Source organism: Procambarus clarkii, chromosome 68, assembly GCF_040958095.1.
Source record: "Procambarus clarkii isolate CNS0578487 chromosome 68, FALCON_Pclarkii_2.0, whole genome shotgun sequence".
In the NCBI taxonomy this organism is placed as follows: Eukaryota; Metazoa; Arthropoda; class Malacostraca; order Decapoda; family Cambaridae; genus Procambarus; species Procambarus clarkii.
In genome coordinates, this window is record NC_091217.1 from 23,738,364 (window position 1) to 23,754,266 (window position 15,903).

Consider the following 15,903-nt stretch of genomic DNA (forward strand, 5'->3'; position numbering starts at 1 on the left):
CCATGGGGTGATAGCTCACAAAATGAGGTCAATGGGAATAACTGGAAAAGTAGGACGCTGGATACTCAATTTCCTGTCGAACAGAACACAAAGAGTAACAGTCAATCAGATAAAATCGAGTCCAAGCGATGTTAAAAGCTCTGTACCTCAAGGTACAGTCCTTGCACCGCTACTGTTCCTTATTCTCATATCTGATATAGACAAAAATACACGCCACAGCTTCGTGTCGTCCTTTGCAGATGACACAAAAATCAGCATGAAAATTACCTCTGCTGAAGACATTGAAAAACTACAAGCAGATGTCAACAAAGTTTTTGATTGGGCAGCAGAAAATAACATGATGTTTAACAGTGATAAATTTCAGGTACTCAGGTACGGCAAAAATGAGGATCTGAAACATAATACAGGGTACAAAACACAATCGAATCTTCCCATAGTAGAAAAACAGCATGTCAAGGATTTGGGAATAATGATGTCCGACGATCTAACGTTTAGGGAGCATAACCAAGCAAATATTGCGTCAGCCAGAAAAATGATCGGATGGATTACGAGAACTTTCAAATCCAGGGATCCCATCACAATGGTTGTACTCTTCAAGTCACTTGTGTTGTCCCGTCTCGAGTACTGCTCAGTACTCACTTCCCCCTTCAGAGCAGGAGAGATTGCTGAAATAGAGGGAATACAGAGAACATATACGGCACGCATAGACGCGATAAAACACCTAAATTATTGGGATCGTCTCAAAGCTCTCCAAATGTACTCTCTAGAAAGGAGACGAGAGAGATACCAAATAATATACACATGGAAAATACTGGAGGGTCAGGTCCCAAATCTACACAGTAAAATAACAACGTACTGGAGTGAACGATATGGAAGAAAATGCAGAATAGAACCAGTGAAGAGCAGAGGTGCCATAGGCACAATCAGAGAGCACTGTATAAACATCAGGGGTCCGCGGTTGTTCAACGTCCTCCCAGCGAGCATAAGAAATATTGCCGGAACAACCGTGGACATCTTCAAGAGAAAACTGGACGATTTTCTAAGAGAAGTTCCGGATCAGCCGGGCTGTGGTGGGTACGTGGCCCTGTGGGCCGCTCCAAGCAACAGCCTGGTGGACCAAACTCTCACAAGTCGAGCCTGGCCTCGGGCCGGGCTTGGGGAGTAGAAGAACTCCCAGAACCCCATCAACCAGGTATCAACCAGGTGTTAATTCCATTTGGACCCCTAGCGGTTTGAGGGTTAAGGTCTTTTCTTTGCATTTTTATGTATTACTACAGTACCTCTATACTACACATTGTTGTGTATCTTGGAAGGTGCATGTTGGCTTTTCTCATGCTCGTGCTAAGTTGGGCTGTGTTCATGTTCAGTTCCCTGTTGTCGAACGGGCCCAGTGTTCCATTATAGGTCTGAGTTCTTCCTCTTATCCTTGTCTGTCACTACCAGCTTCTGCGTTGCAGTGTTTGCTGGTAGATATAGTTTTCCGATCATCCACTCCTGCCCTACAGTTAATTTTCGTTGGGCCTTTTCTTTGTGTTCCCTTTCAGGACAGTACATTTATGTTTTAGTGCAGTACATGTTCTACATAGTTCTCCTCATTTCTTCCTCTGCGACATGTGCATCATTCTGCCCTGCTGGGGCTGGTGGTGCCGCTCCTGTGGGTTGCGGTGTCACGGTTTTTCGCTTCGCGTTTTGGTGCGTTGTGCTCGTTTCCTTGTTGGCCTCTACCTGGGCCCTGGTTCTTAGGTTTTTATTGCCATTTTGTCCTTGCTATTTGAAAAGTCTGCGCTTCAGCAGTTTCTGCAAGCGGCTTTTTCTCGTCTTTAAATGTTGGACTTATCGTTCTTTCAGGGGTCGGGGAGGGGGGGAAATCCCTCCCTCAGCATTGCTCTTCCCACCATACTATGCACAGCGCTAATTATCACAACATTCCTGCTATTATCAGAATCCTGGACATTTTTATCACAGGGGGGGGGGGGGGTCTTTTGTAATACTATCATCGCTAAATAATAGCAGGCACATGTATATTTTGACATTTTCAGGAGATGCAGTGGTCACAAGCTGAACAGCAGTGTTGATAGCTTATGCTACGTGCACCAGCCTTGGTTGCTCAGTCAGTACTGAGGCTCTCACACCTGGGAATGTTGACCATGATTTTTTTTTAAATGGCATCTGTTCACAAGAGCCCTGAGGAAGCTGATGTGAACCCCATATAGCCGTGGGACTTTTAAATCTTGCGTGGTACTCCAACACACGAATAGCTGTGGTGCACAGTTCCATGACAGTTACTCACCACAACTATTGATGTGTTGCGCAGTTTAAGGGTTAACCCCAGGGCTGCTCTTGCAATTATAGCCTGCAACATGCCCAGGCACAAGAAATACAAAAATACATGTTCTTTTTGTCATCTTATAAAAAGTATTCATTTGTGTTCCCTGATCACGGGAAAAATAATAAAAAAAATTATGGGTGGCATATTTTGGCTTCAAGAGGGTGTGGAAGTCTGACAAAAATGAGGCGTTGACAGAGCAAGTGTCGAAGGAGGTCTGCTCCGCCCAAGCTGTCAGGCAGGAGTTGCCACAAAGATATTATTACCTATTTATTTCAATGTCTCTGATTTGTTCTCAGTTTTTGGCAATAATATTACTCAATAATGTGTAGTGTGATATATTTATATAATAAAATGTGTGAACCAACTGTACAACTAAGCTAGTATGATGAGTCAAGACAATAATTGAGATCGCCACACAATCAGCTGATGCTCCCTCCCTCACTCGCCAGCATTCCTACTCCCACTATAACATTTGTGCTGTTTTCACACTATAAACACACATTATATATAAGTATCTACATATTTTGTTCACCATAACTGTACAATTAAGCTGGTATGGTGCCCAAACAACAGTGGCCACAACAAAATTGCTTGTCAAGAGACACAGCAGCCAGCAGTCGACGCCACCTGTCACCAAAATGGCTCCTCCCAACATAATCCTTTTGCTGTTATTTCACTATATACATATGTTATACAGTATATAAGTATCTACATTTGTGTTCTCCATAGTGAACCACTAAGCTGGTATGGTGAGTGCAGACAATAACAGGTGGCCACAGGTCCGCTTGGAGCGTGCTGTCCAAGCGGACAGCACGCTGGACATGTGATCCTGTGGTCCCGGGTTCGATCCCGGGCGCCAGTGAGAAACGATGGGCAGAGTTTCTTTCATCCTATGCTCCTGTTACCTAGCAGTAAATAGTTAGTCAGCTGTCACGGGCTGCTTCCTGGAGTGTGTGTGTGTGTGTGTGGTGTGAAAAATAAAAAATTAAAATTGTAGTAGTAGAAACAGTTGATTGACAGTTGAGAGGCGGGCCAAAAGAGCAGAGTTCAACCCCCGCAAGCACAACTAGGTGAATACAAAGTCAGCAGATGCGACCTCCCTCAGCATTACTGCTCCCACCATACTGTACACAGTGCTAATTATCACAACAGTCCTGCTATTATCAGAATCCTGGTCAATTTTATCACAGTCAGGGGTCTTCTGTAATACTATCATTGCTAAATAATACCAGTTACATATATAGTTTGACATTTTTAGGCGATGCTGTAGTCACACGCTGAACAGCAGTGCTGATAGCTCGTGCTGCATGCACCAGCAGTGCTGTTAGCTCGTGCTGCGTGCACCATCAGTGCTGTTAGCTCGTGCTGCGTGCACCAGCAGTGCTGTCAGCTCGTGCTGCGTGCACCAGCAGTGCTGTTAGCTCGTGCTGCGTGCACCAGCAGTGCTGTTAGCTCGTGTTGCGTGCACCAGCAGTGCTGTTAGCTCGTGCTGCGTGCACCAGCAGTGCTGTTAGCTCATGCTGCGTGCACCAGCAGTGCTGTTAGCTCGTGCTGCGTGCACCAGCAGTGCTGTTAGCTCGTGTTGCGTGCACCAGCAGTGCTGTTAGCTCATGCTGCGTGCACCAGCAGTGCTGTTAGCTCGTGCTGCGTGCACCAGCAGTGCTGTTAGCTCGTGTTGCGTGCACCAGCAGTGCTGTTAGCTCATGCTGCGTGCACCAGCAGTGCTGTTAGCTCATGCTGCGTGCACCAGCAGTGCTGTTAGCTCATGCTGCGTGCACCAGCAGTGCTGTTAGCTCCTGCTGCGTGCACCAGCAGTGCTGTTAGCCCGTGCTGCGTGCACCAGCAGTGCTGTTAGCTCGTGCTGCATGCACCAGCAGTGCTGTTAGCTCGTGCTGCGTGCACCAGCAGTGCTGTTAGCTCGTGCTGCGTCCACCAGCAGTGCTGTTAGCTCCTGCTGCGTGCACCAGCAGTGCTGTTAGCTCGTGCTGCGTGCACCAGCAGTGGTGTTAGCTCCTGCTGCGTGCACCAGCAGTGCTGTTAGCTCCTGCTGCGTGCACCAGCAGTGCTGTTAGCTCGCGCTGCGTGCACCAGCAGTGCTGTTAGCTCCTGCTGCGTGCACCAGCAGTGCTGTTAGCTCGTGCTGCGTGCACCAGCAGTGTTGTTAGCTCGTGCTGCGTGCACCAGCAGTGCTGTTAGCTCGCGCTGCGTGCACCAGCAGTGCTGTTAGCTCGTGCTGCGTGCACCAGCAGTGCTGTTAGCTCGCGGTGCGTGCACCAGCAGTGCTGTTAGCTCGTGCTGCGTGCACCAGCAGTGCTGTTAGCTTGTGCTGCGTGCACCAGCAGTGCTGTTAGCTCGTGCTGCGTGCACCAGCAGTGCTGTTAGCTCCTGCTGCGTGCACCAGCAGTGCTGTTAGCTCGTGCTGCGTGCACCAGCAGTGCTGTTAGCTCGTGCTGCGTGCACCAGCAGTGCTGTTAGCTCGTGCTGCGTGCACCAGCAGTGCTGTTAGCTCGTGCTGCGTGCACCAGCAGTGCTGTTAGCTCCTGCTGCGTGCACCAGCAGTGCTGTTAGCCCGTGCTGCGTGCACCAGCAGTGCTGTTAGCTCGCGCTGCGTGCACCAGCAGTGCTGTTAGCTCGCGCTGCGTGCACCAGCAGTGCTGTTAGCTCGCGCTGCGTGCACCAGCAGTGCTGTTAGCTCGTGCTGCGTGCACCAGCAGTGCTGTTAGCTTGCGCTGCGTGCACCAGCAGTGCTGTTAGCTCGCGCTGCGTGCACCAGCAGTGCTGTTAGCTCGTGCTGCGTGCACCAGCAGTGCTGTTAGCTCCTGCTGCGTGCACCAGCAGTGCTGTTAGCTCGTGCTGCGTGCACCAGCAGTGCTGTTAGCTCGTGCTGCGTGCACCAGCAGTGCTGTTAGCTCGCGCTGCGTGCACCAGCAGTGCTGTTAGCTTGTGCTGCGTGCACCAGCAGTGCTGTTAGCTCGTGCTGCGTGCACCAGCAGTGCTGTTAGCTCCTGCTGCGTGCACCAGCAGTGCTGTTAGCTTGTGCTGCGTGCACCAGCAGTGCTGTTAGCTCCTGCTGCGTGCACCAGCAGTGCTGTTAGCTCATGCTGCGTGCACCAGCAGTGCTGTTAGCTCCTGCTGTGTGCACCAGCAGTGCTGTTAGCCCGTGCTGCGTGCACCAGCAGTGCTGTTAGCTCGTGCTGCGTGCACCAGCAGTGCTGTTAACTCGTGCTGCGTGCACCAGCAGTGCTGTTAGCTCGTGCTGCGTGCACCAGCAGTGCTGTTAGCTCGTGCTGCGTGCACCAGCAGTGCTGTTAGCTTGTGCTGCGTGCACCAGCAGTGCTGTTAGCTCGTGCTGCGTGCACCAGCAGTGCTGTTAGCTCGTGCTGCGTGCACCAGCAGTGCTGTTAGCTCGCGCTGCGTGCACCAGCAGTGCTGTTAGCTCGTGCTGCGTGCACCAGCAGTGCTGTTAGCTCGTGCTGCGTGCACCAGCAGTGCTGTTAGCTCGCGCTGCGTGCACCAGCAGTGCTGTTAGCTTGTGCTGCGTGCACCAGCAGTGCTGTTAGCTCGTGCTGCGTGCACCAGCAGTGCTGTTAGCTCGTGCTGCGTGCACCAGCAGTGCTGTTAGCTCGTGCTGCGTGCACCAGCAGTGCTGTTAGCTTGTGCTGCGTGCACCAGCAGTGCTGTTAGCTCGTGCTGCGTGCACCAGCAGTGCTGTTAGCTCCTGCTGCGTGCACCAGCAGTGCTGTTAGCTCGTGCTGCGTGCACCAGCAGTGCTGTTAGCTCGTGCTGCGTGCACCAGCAGTGCTGTTAGCTCGTGCTGCGTGCACCAGCAGTGCTGTTAGCTCGTGCTGCGTGCACCAGCAGTGCTGTTAGCTCCTGCTGCGTGCACCAGCAGTGCTGTTAGCCCGTGCTGCGTGCACCAGCAGTGCTGTTAGCTCGTGCTGCGTGCACCAGCAGTGCTGTTAGCTCGCGCTGTGTGCACCAGCAGTGCTGTTAGCTTGTGCTGCGTGCACCAGCAGTGCTGTTAGCTCGTGCTGCGTGCACCAGCAGTGCTGTTAGCTCGTGCTGCGTGCACCAGCAGTGCTGTTAGCTCGTGCTGCGTGCACCAGCAGTGCTGTTAGCTTGTGCTGCGTGCACCAGCAGTGCTGTTAGCTCGTGCTGCGTGCACCAGCAGTGCTGTTAGCCCGTGCTGCGTGCACCAGCAGTGCTGTTAGCTCGCGCTGCGTGCACCAGCAGTGCTGTTAGCTCGCGCTGCGTGCACCAGCAGTGCTGTTAGCCCGTGCTGCGTGCACCAGCAGTGCTGTTAGCTCCTGCTGCGTGCACCAGCAGTGCTGTTAGCTCCTGCTGCGTGCACCAGCAGTGCTGTTAGCTTGTGCTGCGTGCACCAGCAGTGCTGTTAGCTCCTGCTGCGTACACCAGCAGTGCTGTTAGCTCCTGCTGCGTGCACCAGCAGTGCTGTTAGCTCGCGCTGCGTGCACCAGCAGTGCTGTTAGCTCCTGCTGCGTGCACCAGCAGTGCTGTTAGCTCGTGCTGCGTGCACCAGCAGTGCTGTTAGCTCGCGCTGCTTGCACCAGCAGTGCTGTTAGCTCGTGCTGCGTGCACCAGCAGTGCTGTTAGCCCGTGCTGCGTGCACCAGCAGTGCTGTTAGCTCGTGCTGCGTGCACCAGCAGTGCTGTTAGCCCGTGCTGCGTGCACCAGCAGTGCTGTTAGCTCGCGCTGCGTGCACCAGCAGTGCTGTTAGCCCGTGCTGCGTGCACCAGCAGTGCTGTTAGCCCGTGCTGCGTGCACCAGCAGTGCTGTTAGCTCGTGCTGCGTGCACCAGCAGTGCTGTTAGCTCCTGCTAGACTGAGCTAACAGCACTGCTGGTGCACGCAGCATGAGCTAACAGCACTGCTGGTGCACGCAACACGAGCTAACAGCACTGCTGGTGCACGCAGCACGAGCTAACAGCACTGCTGGTGCACGCAGCATGAGCTAACAGCACTGCTGGTGCACGCAACACGAGCTAACAGCACTGCTGGTGCACGCAACACGAGCTAACAGCACTGCTGGTGCACGCAGCACGAGCTAACAGCACTGCTGGTGCACGCAGCATGAGCTAACAGCACTGCTGGTGCACGCAGCACGAGCTAACAGCACTGCTGGTGCACGCAACACGAGCTAACAGCACTGCTGGTGCACGCAGCACGAGCTAACAGCACTGCTGGTGCACGCAGCACGAGCTGACAGCACTGCTGGTGCACGCAGCACGAGCTAACAGCACTGATGGTGCACGCTGCACGAGCTAACAGCACTGCTGGTGCATGCAGCACGAGCTATCAGCACTGCTGTTCAGCGTGTGACTACAGCATCGCCTAAAAATGTCAAACTATATATGTAACTGGTATTATTTAGCAATGATAGTATTACAGAAGACCCCTGACTGTGATAAAATTGACCAGGATTCTGATAATAGCAGGACTGTTGTGATAATTAGCACTGTGTACAGTATGGTGGGAGCAGTAATGCTGAGGGAGGTCGCATCTGCTGACTTTGTATTCACCTAGTTGTATTCACCTAGTTGTGCTTGCGGGGGTTGAACTCTGCTCTTTTGGCCCGCCTCTCAACTGTCAATCAACTGTTTCTACTACTACAATTTTAATTTTTTATTTTTCACACCACACACACACACACACACCCCAGGAAGCAGCCCGTGACAGCTGACTAACTATTTACTGCTAGGTAACAGGAGCATAGGGTGAAAGAAACTCTGCCCATCGTTTCTCACTGGCGCCCGGGATCGAACCCGGGACCACAGGATCACATGTCCAGCGTGCTGTCCGCTTGGACAGCACGCTCCAAGCGGACCTGTGGCCACCTGTTATTGTCTGCACTCACCATACCAGCTTAGTGGTTCACTATGGAGAACACAAATGTAGATACTTATATACTGTATAACATATGTATATAGTGAAATAACAGCAAAAGGAGTATGTTGGGAGGAGCCATTTTGGTGACAGGTGGCGTCGACTGCTGGCTGCTGTGTCTCTTGACAAGCAATTTTGTTGTGGCCACTGTTGTTTGGGCACCATACCAGCTTAATTGTACAGTTATGGTGAACAAAATATGTAGATACTTATATATAATGTGTGTTTATAGTGTGAAAACAGCACAAATGTTATAGTGGGAGTAGGAATGCTGGCGAGTGAGGGAGGGAGCATCAGCTGATTGTGTGGCGATCTCAATTATTGTCTTGACTCATCATACTAGCTTAGTTGTACAGTTGGTTCACACATTTTATTATATAAATATATCACACTACACATTATTGAGTAATATTATTGCCAAAAACTGAGAACAAATCAGAGACATTGAAATAAATAGGTAATAATATCTTTGTGGCAACTCCTGCCTGACAGCTTGGGCGGAGCAGACCTCCTTCGACACTTGCTCTGTCAACGCCTCATTTTTGTCAGACTTCCACACCCTCTTGAAGCCAAAATATGCCACCCATAATTTTTTTTATTATTTTTCCCGTGATCAGGGAACACAAATGAATACTTTTTATAAGATGAAAAAAAGAACATGTATTTTTGTATTTCTTGTGCCTGGGCATGTTGCAGGCTATAATTGCAAGAGCAGCCCTGGGGTTAACCCTTAAACTGCGCAACACATCAATAGTTGTGGTGAGTAACTGTCATGGAACTGTGCACCACAGCTATTCGTGTGTTGGAGTACCACGCAAGATTTAAAAGTCCCACGGCTATATGGGGTTCACATCAGCTTCCTCAGGGCTCTTGTGAACAGATGCCATTTAAAAAAAAAATCATGGTCAACATTCCCAGGTGTGAGAGCCTCAGTACTGACTGAGCAACCAAGGCTGGTGCACGTAGCATAAGCTATCAACACTGCTGTTCAGCTTGTGACCACTGCATCTCCTAAAAATGTCAAAATATACATGTGCCTGCTATTATTTAGCGATGATAGTATTACAAAAGACCCCCCCCCCCCCCTGTGATAAAAATGTCCAGGATTCTGATAATAGCAGGAATGTTGTGATTATTAGCGCTGTGCATAGTATGGTGGGAAGAGCAATGCTGAGGGAGGGATTTCCCCCCCTCCCCGACCCCTGAAAGAACGATAAGTCCAACATTTAAAGACGAGAAAAAGCCGCTTGCAGAAACTGCTGAAGCGCAGACTTTTCAAATAGCAAGGACAAAATGGCAATAAAAACCTAAGAACCAGGGCCCAGGTAGAGGCCAACAAGGAAACGAGCACCACGCACCAAAACGCGAAGCGAAAAACCGTGACACCGCAACCCACAGGAGCGGCACCACCAGCCCCAGCAGGGCAGAATGATGCACATGTCGCAGAGGAAGAAATGAGGAGAACTATGTAGAACATGTACTGCACTAAAACATAAATGTACTGTCCTGAAAGGGAACACAAAGAAAAGGCCCAACGAAAATTAACTGTAGGGCAGGAGTGGATGATCGGAAAACTATATCTACCAGCAAACACTGCAACGCAGAAGCTGGTAGTGACAGACAAGGATAAGAGGAAGAACTCAGACCTATAATGGAACACTGGGCCCGTTCGACAACAGGGAACTGAACATGAACACAGCCCAACTTAGCACGAGCATGAGAAAAGCCAACATGCACCTTCCAAGATACACAACAATGTGTAGTATAGAGGTACTGTAGTAATACATAAAAATGCAAAGAAAAGACCTTAACCCTCAAACCGCTAGGGGTCCAAATGGAATTAACACCTGGTTGATACCTGGTTGATGGGGTTCTGGGAGTTCTTCTACTCCCCAAGCCCGGCCCGAGGCCAGGCTCGACTTGTGAGAGTTTGGTCCACCAGGCTGTTGCTTGGAGCGGCCCACAGGGCCACGTACCCACCACAGCCCGGCTGATCCGGAACTTCTCTTAGAAAATCGTCCAGTTTTCTCTTGAAGATGTCCACGGTTGTTCCGGCAATATTTCTTATGCTCGCTGGGAGGACGTTGAACAACCGCGGACCCCTGATGTTTATACAGTGCTCTCTGATTGTGCCTATGGCACCTCTGCTCTTCACTGGTTCTATTCTGCATTTTCTTCCATATCGTTCACTCCAGTACGTTGTTATTTTACTGTGTAGATTTGGGACCTGACCCTCCAGTATTTTCCATGTGTATATTATTTGGTATCTCTCTCGTCTCCTTTCTAGAGAGTACATTTGGAGAGCTTTGAGACGATCCCAATAATTTAGGTGTTTTATCGCGTCTATGCGTGCCGTATATGTTCTCTGTATTCCCTCTATTTCAGCAATCTCTCCTGCTCTGAAGGGGGAAGTGAGTACTGAGCAGTACTCGAGACGGGACAACACAAGTGACTTGAAGAGTACAACCATTGTGATGGGATCCCTGGATTTGAAAGTTCTCGTAATCCATCCGATCATTTTTCTGGCTGACGCAATATTTGCTTGGTTATGCTCCCTAAACGTTAGATCGTCGGACATCATTATTCCCAAATCCTTGACATGCTGTTTTTCTACTATGGGAAGATTCGATTGTGTTTTGTACCCTGTATTATGTTTCAGATCCTCATTTTTGCCGTACCTGAGTACCTGAAATTTATCACTGTTAAACATCATGTTATTTTCTGCTGCCCAATCAAAAACTTTGTTGACATCTGCTTGTAGTTTTTCAATGTCTTCAGCAGAGGTAATTTTCATGCTGATTTTTGTGTCATCTGCAAAGGACGACACGAAGCTGTGGCGTGTATTTTTGTCTATATCAGATATGAGAATAAGGAACAGTAGCGGTGCAAGGACTGTACCTTGAGGTACAGAGCTTTTAACATCGCTTGGACTCGATTTTATCTGATTGACTGTTACTCTTTGTGTTCTGTTCGACAGGAAATTGAGTATCCAGCGTCCTACTTTTCCAGTTATTCCCATTGACCTCATTTTGTGAGCTATCACCCCATGGTCACATTTGTCGAACGCCTTTGCAAAGTCTGTGTATACAACATCTGCATTTTGCTTTTCTTCTAGGGCTTCTGTGATTTTGTCATAGTGGTTGAGTAACTGTGACAGACAGGATCTTCCCGCTCTAAATCCATGTTGTCCTGGATTGTGCAATTCATTGTTTTCCATAAAACTAGAAATTTGATTCCTAATCACTCTTTCAAACACTTTTATTATGTGTGATGTTAGTGCAACTGGCCTATAATTTTTTGCCAAGGCTTTACTCCCCCCCTTGTGCAACGGAGCTATATCTGCAGATTTAAGTGCTGCTGGTATCTCCGTTGCGTTGGTGGGTGTTGCGCACCCACAGGAGCAACAAAAAAAAAATCCAAAAAATTCTTTCAACTTATAGAAGTGTTAATTTTTGTTCCCTGATCACGGAAAAAATAACAAAAAAATCGTAGGTAGCATATTTTAGCCGCAATAGGGTAGGGAAGTGTGGCAAAAAAGGGGCGTTGACAGAGCCTTCGCTAGACGAGGTCTACTCCGCTCAAGCTGTCAGGCGGCAGTTGCCACAAATATTTTATTACCTAATTATTTCAATGTCTCTGATTGATTTTTTCTTAGTTTTTTTTTTGCAGTAATATTACAGTATCCACTCAATTTAACGGCCTCTTTTATACCGATCTGCCGGTATTAACGACCGGTTTGGGAGCCCAGTATCTAGAGCCTGCTATACTGGTCTGCGGTCGATATTACCGACAGTCGGTATTGGGTTTGTTGTGGCATCAGCGTCCCCTCATATGGCGACCAGGCCGCCACCGACCTGGATCGTCCAGAGTCATATATTACATCTTAATTTTCTTTTAAAATGATTCACTTTAATGAAGAAAATTGTAAATTATTATTAATAAAATATTTTGAAACAGTTTTTATTAAGCAAAAGTCTTTGTTTTCTTATTAAATACCTTTTATAGTATGTATAGACACTAGGTATTTTTGTTCCCACGGACCTAGTATGTACTCCGCCGGGCCATGTGTTCCCATTGTTTACCGTGAACTCGCGCGGCTAGCTTCAATTGTGAAGGATATTACTGTACTGTAATTGTGATCTTTTTAATTTACAAAATGCCAAAAGTTACCCAAAGGAAGCGCCTGACGGTTGCACAGAAGCTGGAGTTAATTAAGAAACTTGATAAAGGATATTCTCATGCACGAGCAGCAGCAGAGTTTAACATCGGGAAAAGTACAGTAAGTGACATCAAGAAACAGAAGGATACTCTATTAAAATATGTGAGCACAACAGAGAGTGCTACTTCTGGTGCTGCATGTTCGAGAAAAACAGTAAAGTCTGGTCAGTATCCACAATTGGATGCTGCAGTGTATAAGTGGTTTATTCAGCACCGCACAATTGGCATGGCAATAAGATTTGAAGAGCTTAAAGTTGCAGCAAGTAAACTTGCCATTCAATTAGGTATAAAAGATTTCAGTGCAAGTGATGGGTGGGTTGGAAGATTTAAGGCTCGGCATAACATTTCAAACACCAAAAAAATTTCTGGTGAGGCGTCAAGTGCTGATCCCACTAATGTTGATTCATTCAAGGCTAAATTAAACGAGTACATTGTCAGTAATAATTTAAGCAAATATCAAGTATATAATGCTGACGAGACTGGGTTTATGTGGCGAGCTGTACCAAGTACATCCTTAACCAGTAGGATGCAGGAAAATATTCCTGGACGAAAGATAAGCAAGGAACGGCTCTCAGTCTTGCTCTGTGCTAATGCTGATGCCTCTCACAGGACAAAATGTGCCGTGGTAGGCAAGTCTAAAAATCCTCGAGCCTTAAAAAATATAATGCAGGCATTACCTGTAATATATTACAATTCTAAGAAATCATGGTTTAATCAAATAATATTTACGGACTGGTTTGAAAACCACTTTTGCAAAGAAGTCAGAGAATTCCAGATCAACAAATGTGGAATAAAGGCCAGTGAGGTTAAGGCATTGTTGCTGCTAGATAATGCCCCTGCTCATCCCATTAGCAAGTTAATTTCAAGGGATGGCAGAATAAAATGCATGGCACTTCCACCAAACACAACATCCTTGATCCAGCCCATGGACCAAGGTGTTATCCTTGCTGCTAAACGTATGTACCAAACAGCAATGCTTGAAGATGTTTTAGTTGTTTTACCTAGCGAGGAAGATGAATTGACAGGAAAGGATACAAGGGCTCAAAGAACACTAGAAAATCTAAAAAAGTACACAATCAGGGAAGCAATATTCCACTGGTCTAGGCTTTGGAATAAAGTGAAAGAAACCACACTAACAAATTCATGGAAGAAACTGTTAACAGAGAGGCCTAGATGTGAAGCAGCAGTATCTGATAGTGAATTCGAAGGTTTTGAAAATGAAGCCAATGATTTTGAAGGGTTTGAAGAAACGATCCGAACAATGTTGCTCCAAGCTGGTCAGGGTGTACAAGTGAATGATATCAATGAATGGTTAGAAAATGATTACGATCCTGGTTATGAATTGTTAACTGAAGAACAGATTGCGCAAAGTGTTCTCGGAAATGACTCTGATGACTCTGATGATGACTCGGACGATGTTGGTGAGGCTCTGCCTAGAGGTGTCGGATATCAGAAAAGATTGGAACAAGTTGAGGAACTCATTGAATATTCAATAAAAAGTAAACATGAGGTTATTGGAAATTTTTATGTACACCTTACAGCCTTAAAGCAATGTCTCAAAACGTTAGCCAGAGAAAATCAGATTCAGACAAAAATAGATAAATTCATGATTTCAACGGTTCGTGAAAAATCTTCGTCGACAAGCGATGCTGCACCCGTCGATGCTGAATTACCATCGACAAGTCGTGGAGCATCCGCCAGCAATGAATGCTCTACAAGCCATGCTGCACCCGCCGATGCTGAATTCCCATCGACAAGTCGTGGAACATCCGCCAGCAACGAATGCTCTACAAGCCATGTTGCACCCGCCAATGCTGAATTCCCACCAAGTCGTGACAAGTCATCCACTAACGATATAAAATATGATTGAAAGGCATATAAATTAGTGTAAAAAGTGTTGATAGAGTACAGTATTGTAAGTGTTAATGATTAATTAAGCCTAGACAAAAAGATACTGTACAGTGTAAATATACAGTAGAAATAATTGTCAATAGTGAAGTAGAATTAGAACTCATGTGAATTAGTAGTAAGGCTAGCTGTTGTGTGAAGTGAGTGCCTGAAAATAATTGTACATATAAAACAAGCGCTGCAGAGGATGACGTAATCATCACAGCTTCGTAATCTTCAGCTTCATTAAAAGTAAGTCAATTTACCAATTTTATTATAGTATTACAAGATATTAATTGTTTTTTTTCAACAAAAGCTACATATTAGTCTCTGCAAATGTATATTCTATCGTCAGCAGAGAAAAGGTGAGCTCAAAATATTTCGTCTTGGCTAGCTCTCAGTGACAAGGCTCGATCGCCATTGTTATGGCATGGCCGCCACAGCCTGTGTCGTAACATTAAAAATACATTACCTGCACTGTTCAGGGTAAATCAAAACACATCTCTAAAATTTTATTAAGACAATATTAACTCACTGATTGATACATGAAATATTTTTCAATACAAAGGAATGAATCAATTTTTTCCCACCCATCTGGACTTGATCAGAGCGTGTTCACACATCATCCATGCAGCAGCCAGCAACTGGCTTAATCGTCGGCTGTGCACTAAATTGGAATGCAATTACACAATGAACTTTATTTAATTTTAGTTATACAGTATAAAATATATCCTACCTGAATGTTACTTGAAAAATTACCCGACCCGACTTAACGTCGGAAATAACGGAGCTCCGTAAATAACGACTTTGGCTCAGCCCCATATAGGCTGTTAAATTGAGTGGATACCTCAATTTAACAGCCAATTTAACATTCTGGTGAATTGTGATATATTTATATAATAAAATGTGTGAACCATCGCTGTACTCAAAATTATGGTGTGCATATTAGTGATTCAATTATTATGTTCATAAAACAATAAACAAATAGTTTTGCTGTTATTACACTATATACACAGGTTATATATAAGTATCTGCATGTTTTGTTCACCTTAACGAACCACTAAATTGGTCTTGTGAGTCAAAATGCAACGAGGAGTGACTGCCACACACCAGCCAGCCACTCACTGCCACTCCCTCCCTCAACACCTCACTCGCCCTCATTCTCCTCCCACAATACTGTTTTTGCATTTATTCCTATACAGACGTTATATATACATATTTACATGTTTTGTTCACCAGAACTGTATATCTAAGTTTGTATGGTGAGTAAAGGCACAAAGACGTAGCTACTCACACAGTCAGCTGGTGGCAGCCGCCCTCAAGGCCAGGCGCACTAATATTTCTCCTTCAACAATATTGTTTGTGGTGTTATTACGCTATATACACACATTATATATAAGTATCTACCTGTTTTATTCACCATACCTGTACAAATAAGCTGGTATGGTGCCCAAAGACCATAGTGGCCACCAGTAAACAACATGACAAGTCGTGCAGACGACGCACCTACATCACCAAAACGGCGGCTCCCAACCTACTCCTCTTGCTGTTATTACACTCAATGCA

At 46.8% G+C, this 15,903-nt stretch overlaps 1 protein-coding gene across 1 annotated transcript; it reads left to right on the plus strand.

Annotated features, from left to right (window-relative positions):
- Positions 1 to 12,676: 12,676 nt before the first annotated feature.
- LOC138355676 (tigger transposable element-derived protein 7-like) lies at positions 12,677 to 14,320 on the plus strand. The gene has a single exon (XM_069310999.1). The coding sequence runs from the start codon at positions 12,677 to 12,679 to the stop codon at positions 14,318 to 14,320; it is 1,644 nt and encodes a 547-aa protein (XP_069167100.1).
- The last annotated feature ends 1,583 nt before the right edge of the window (positions 14,321 to 15,903 follow it).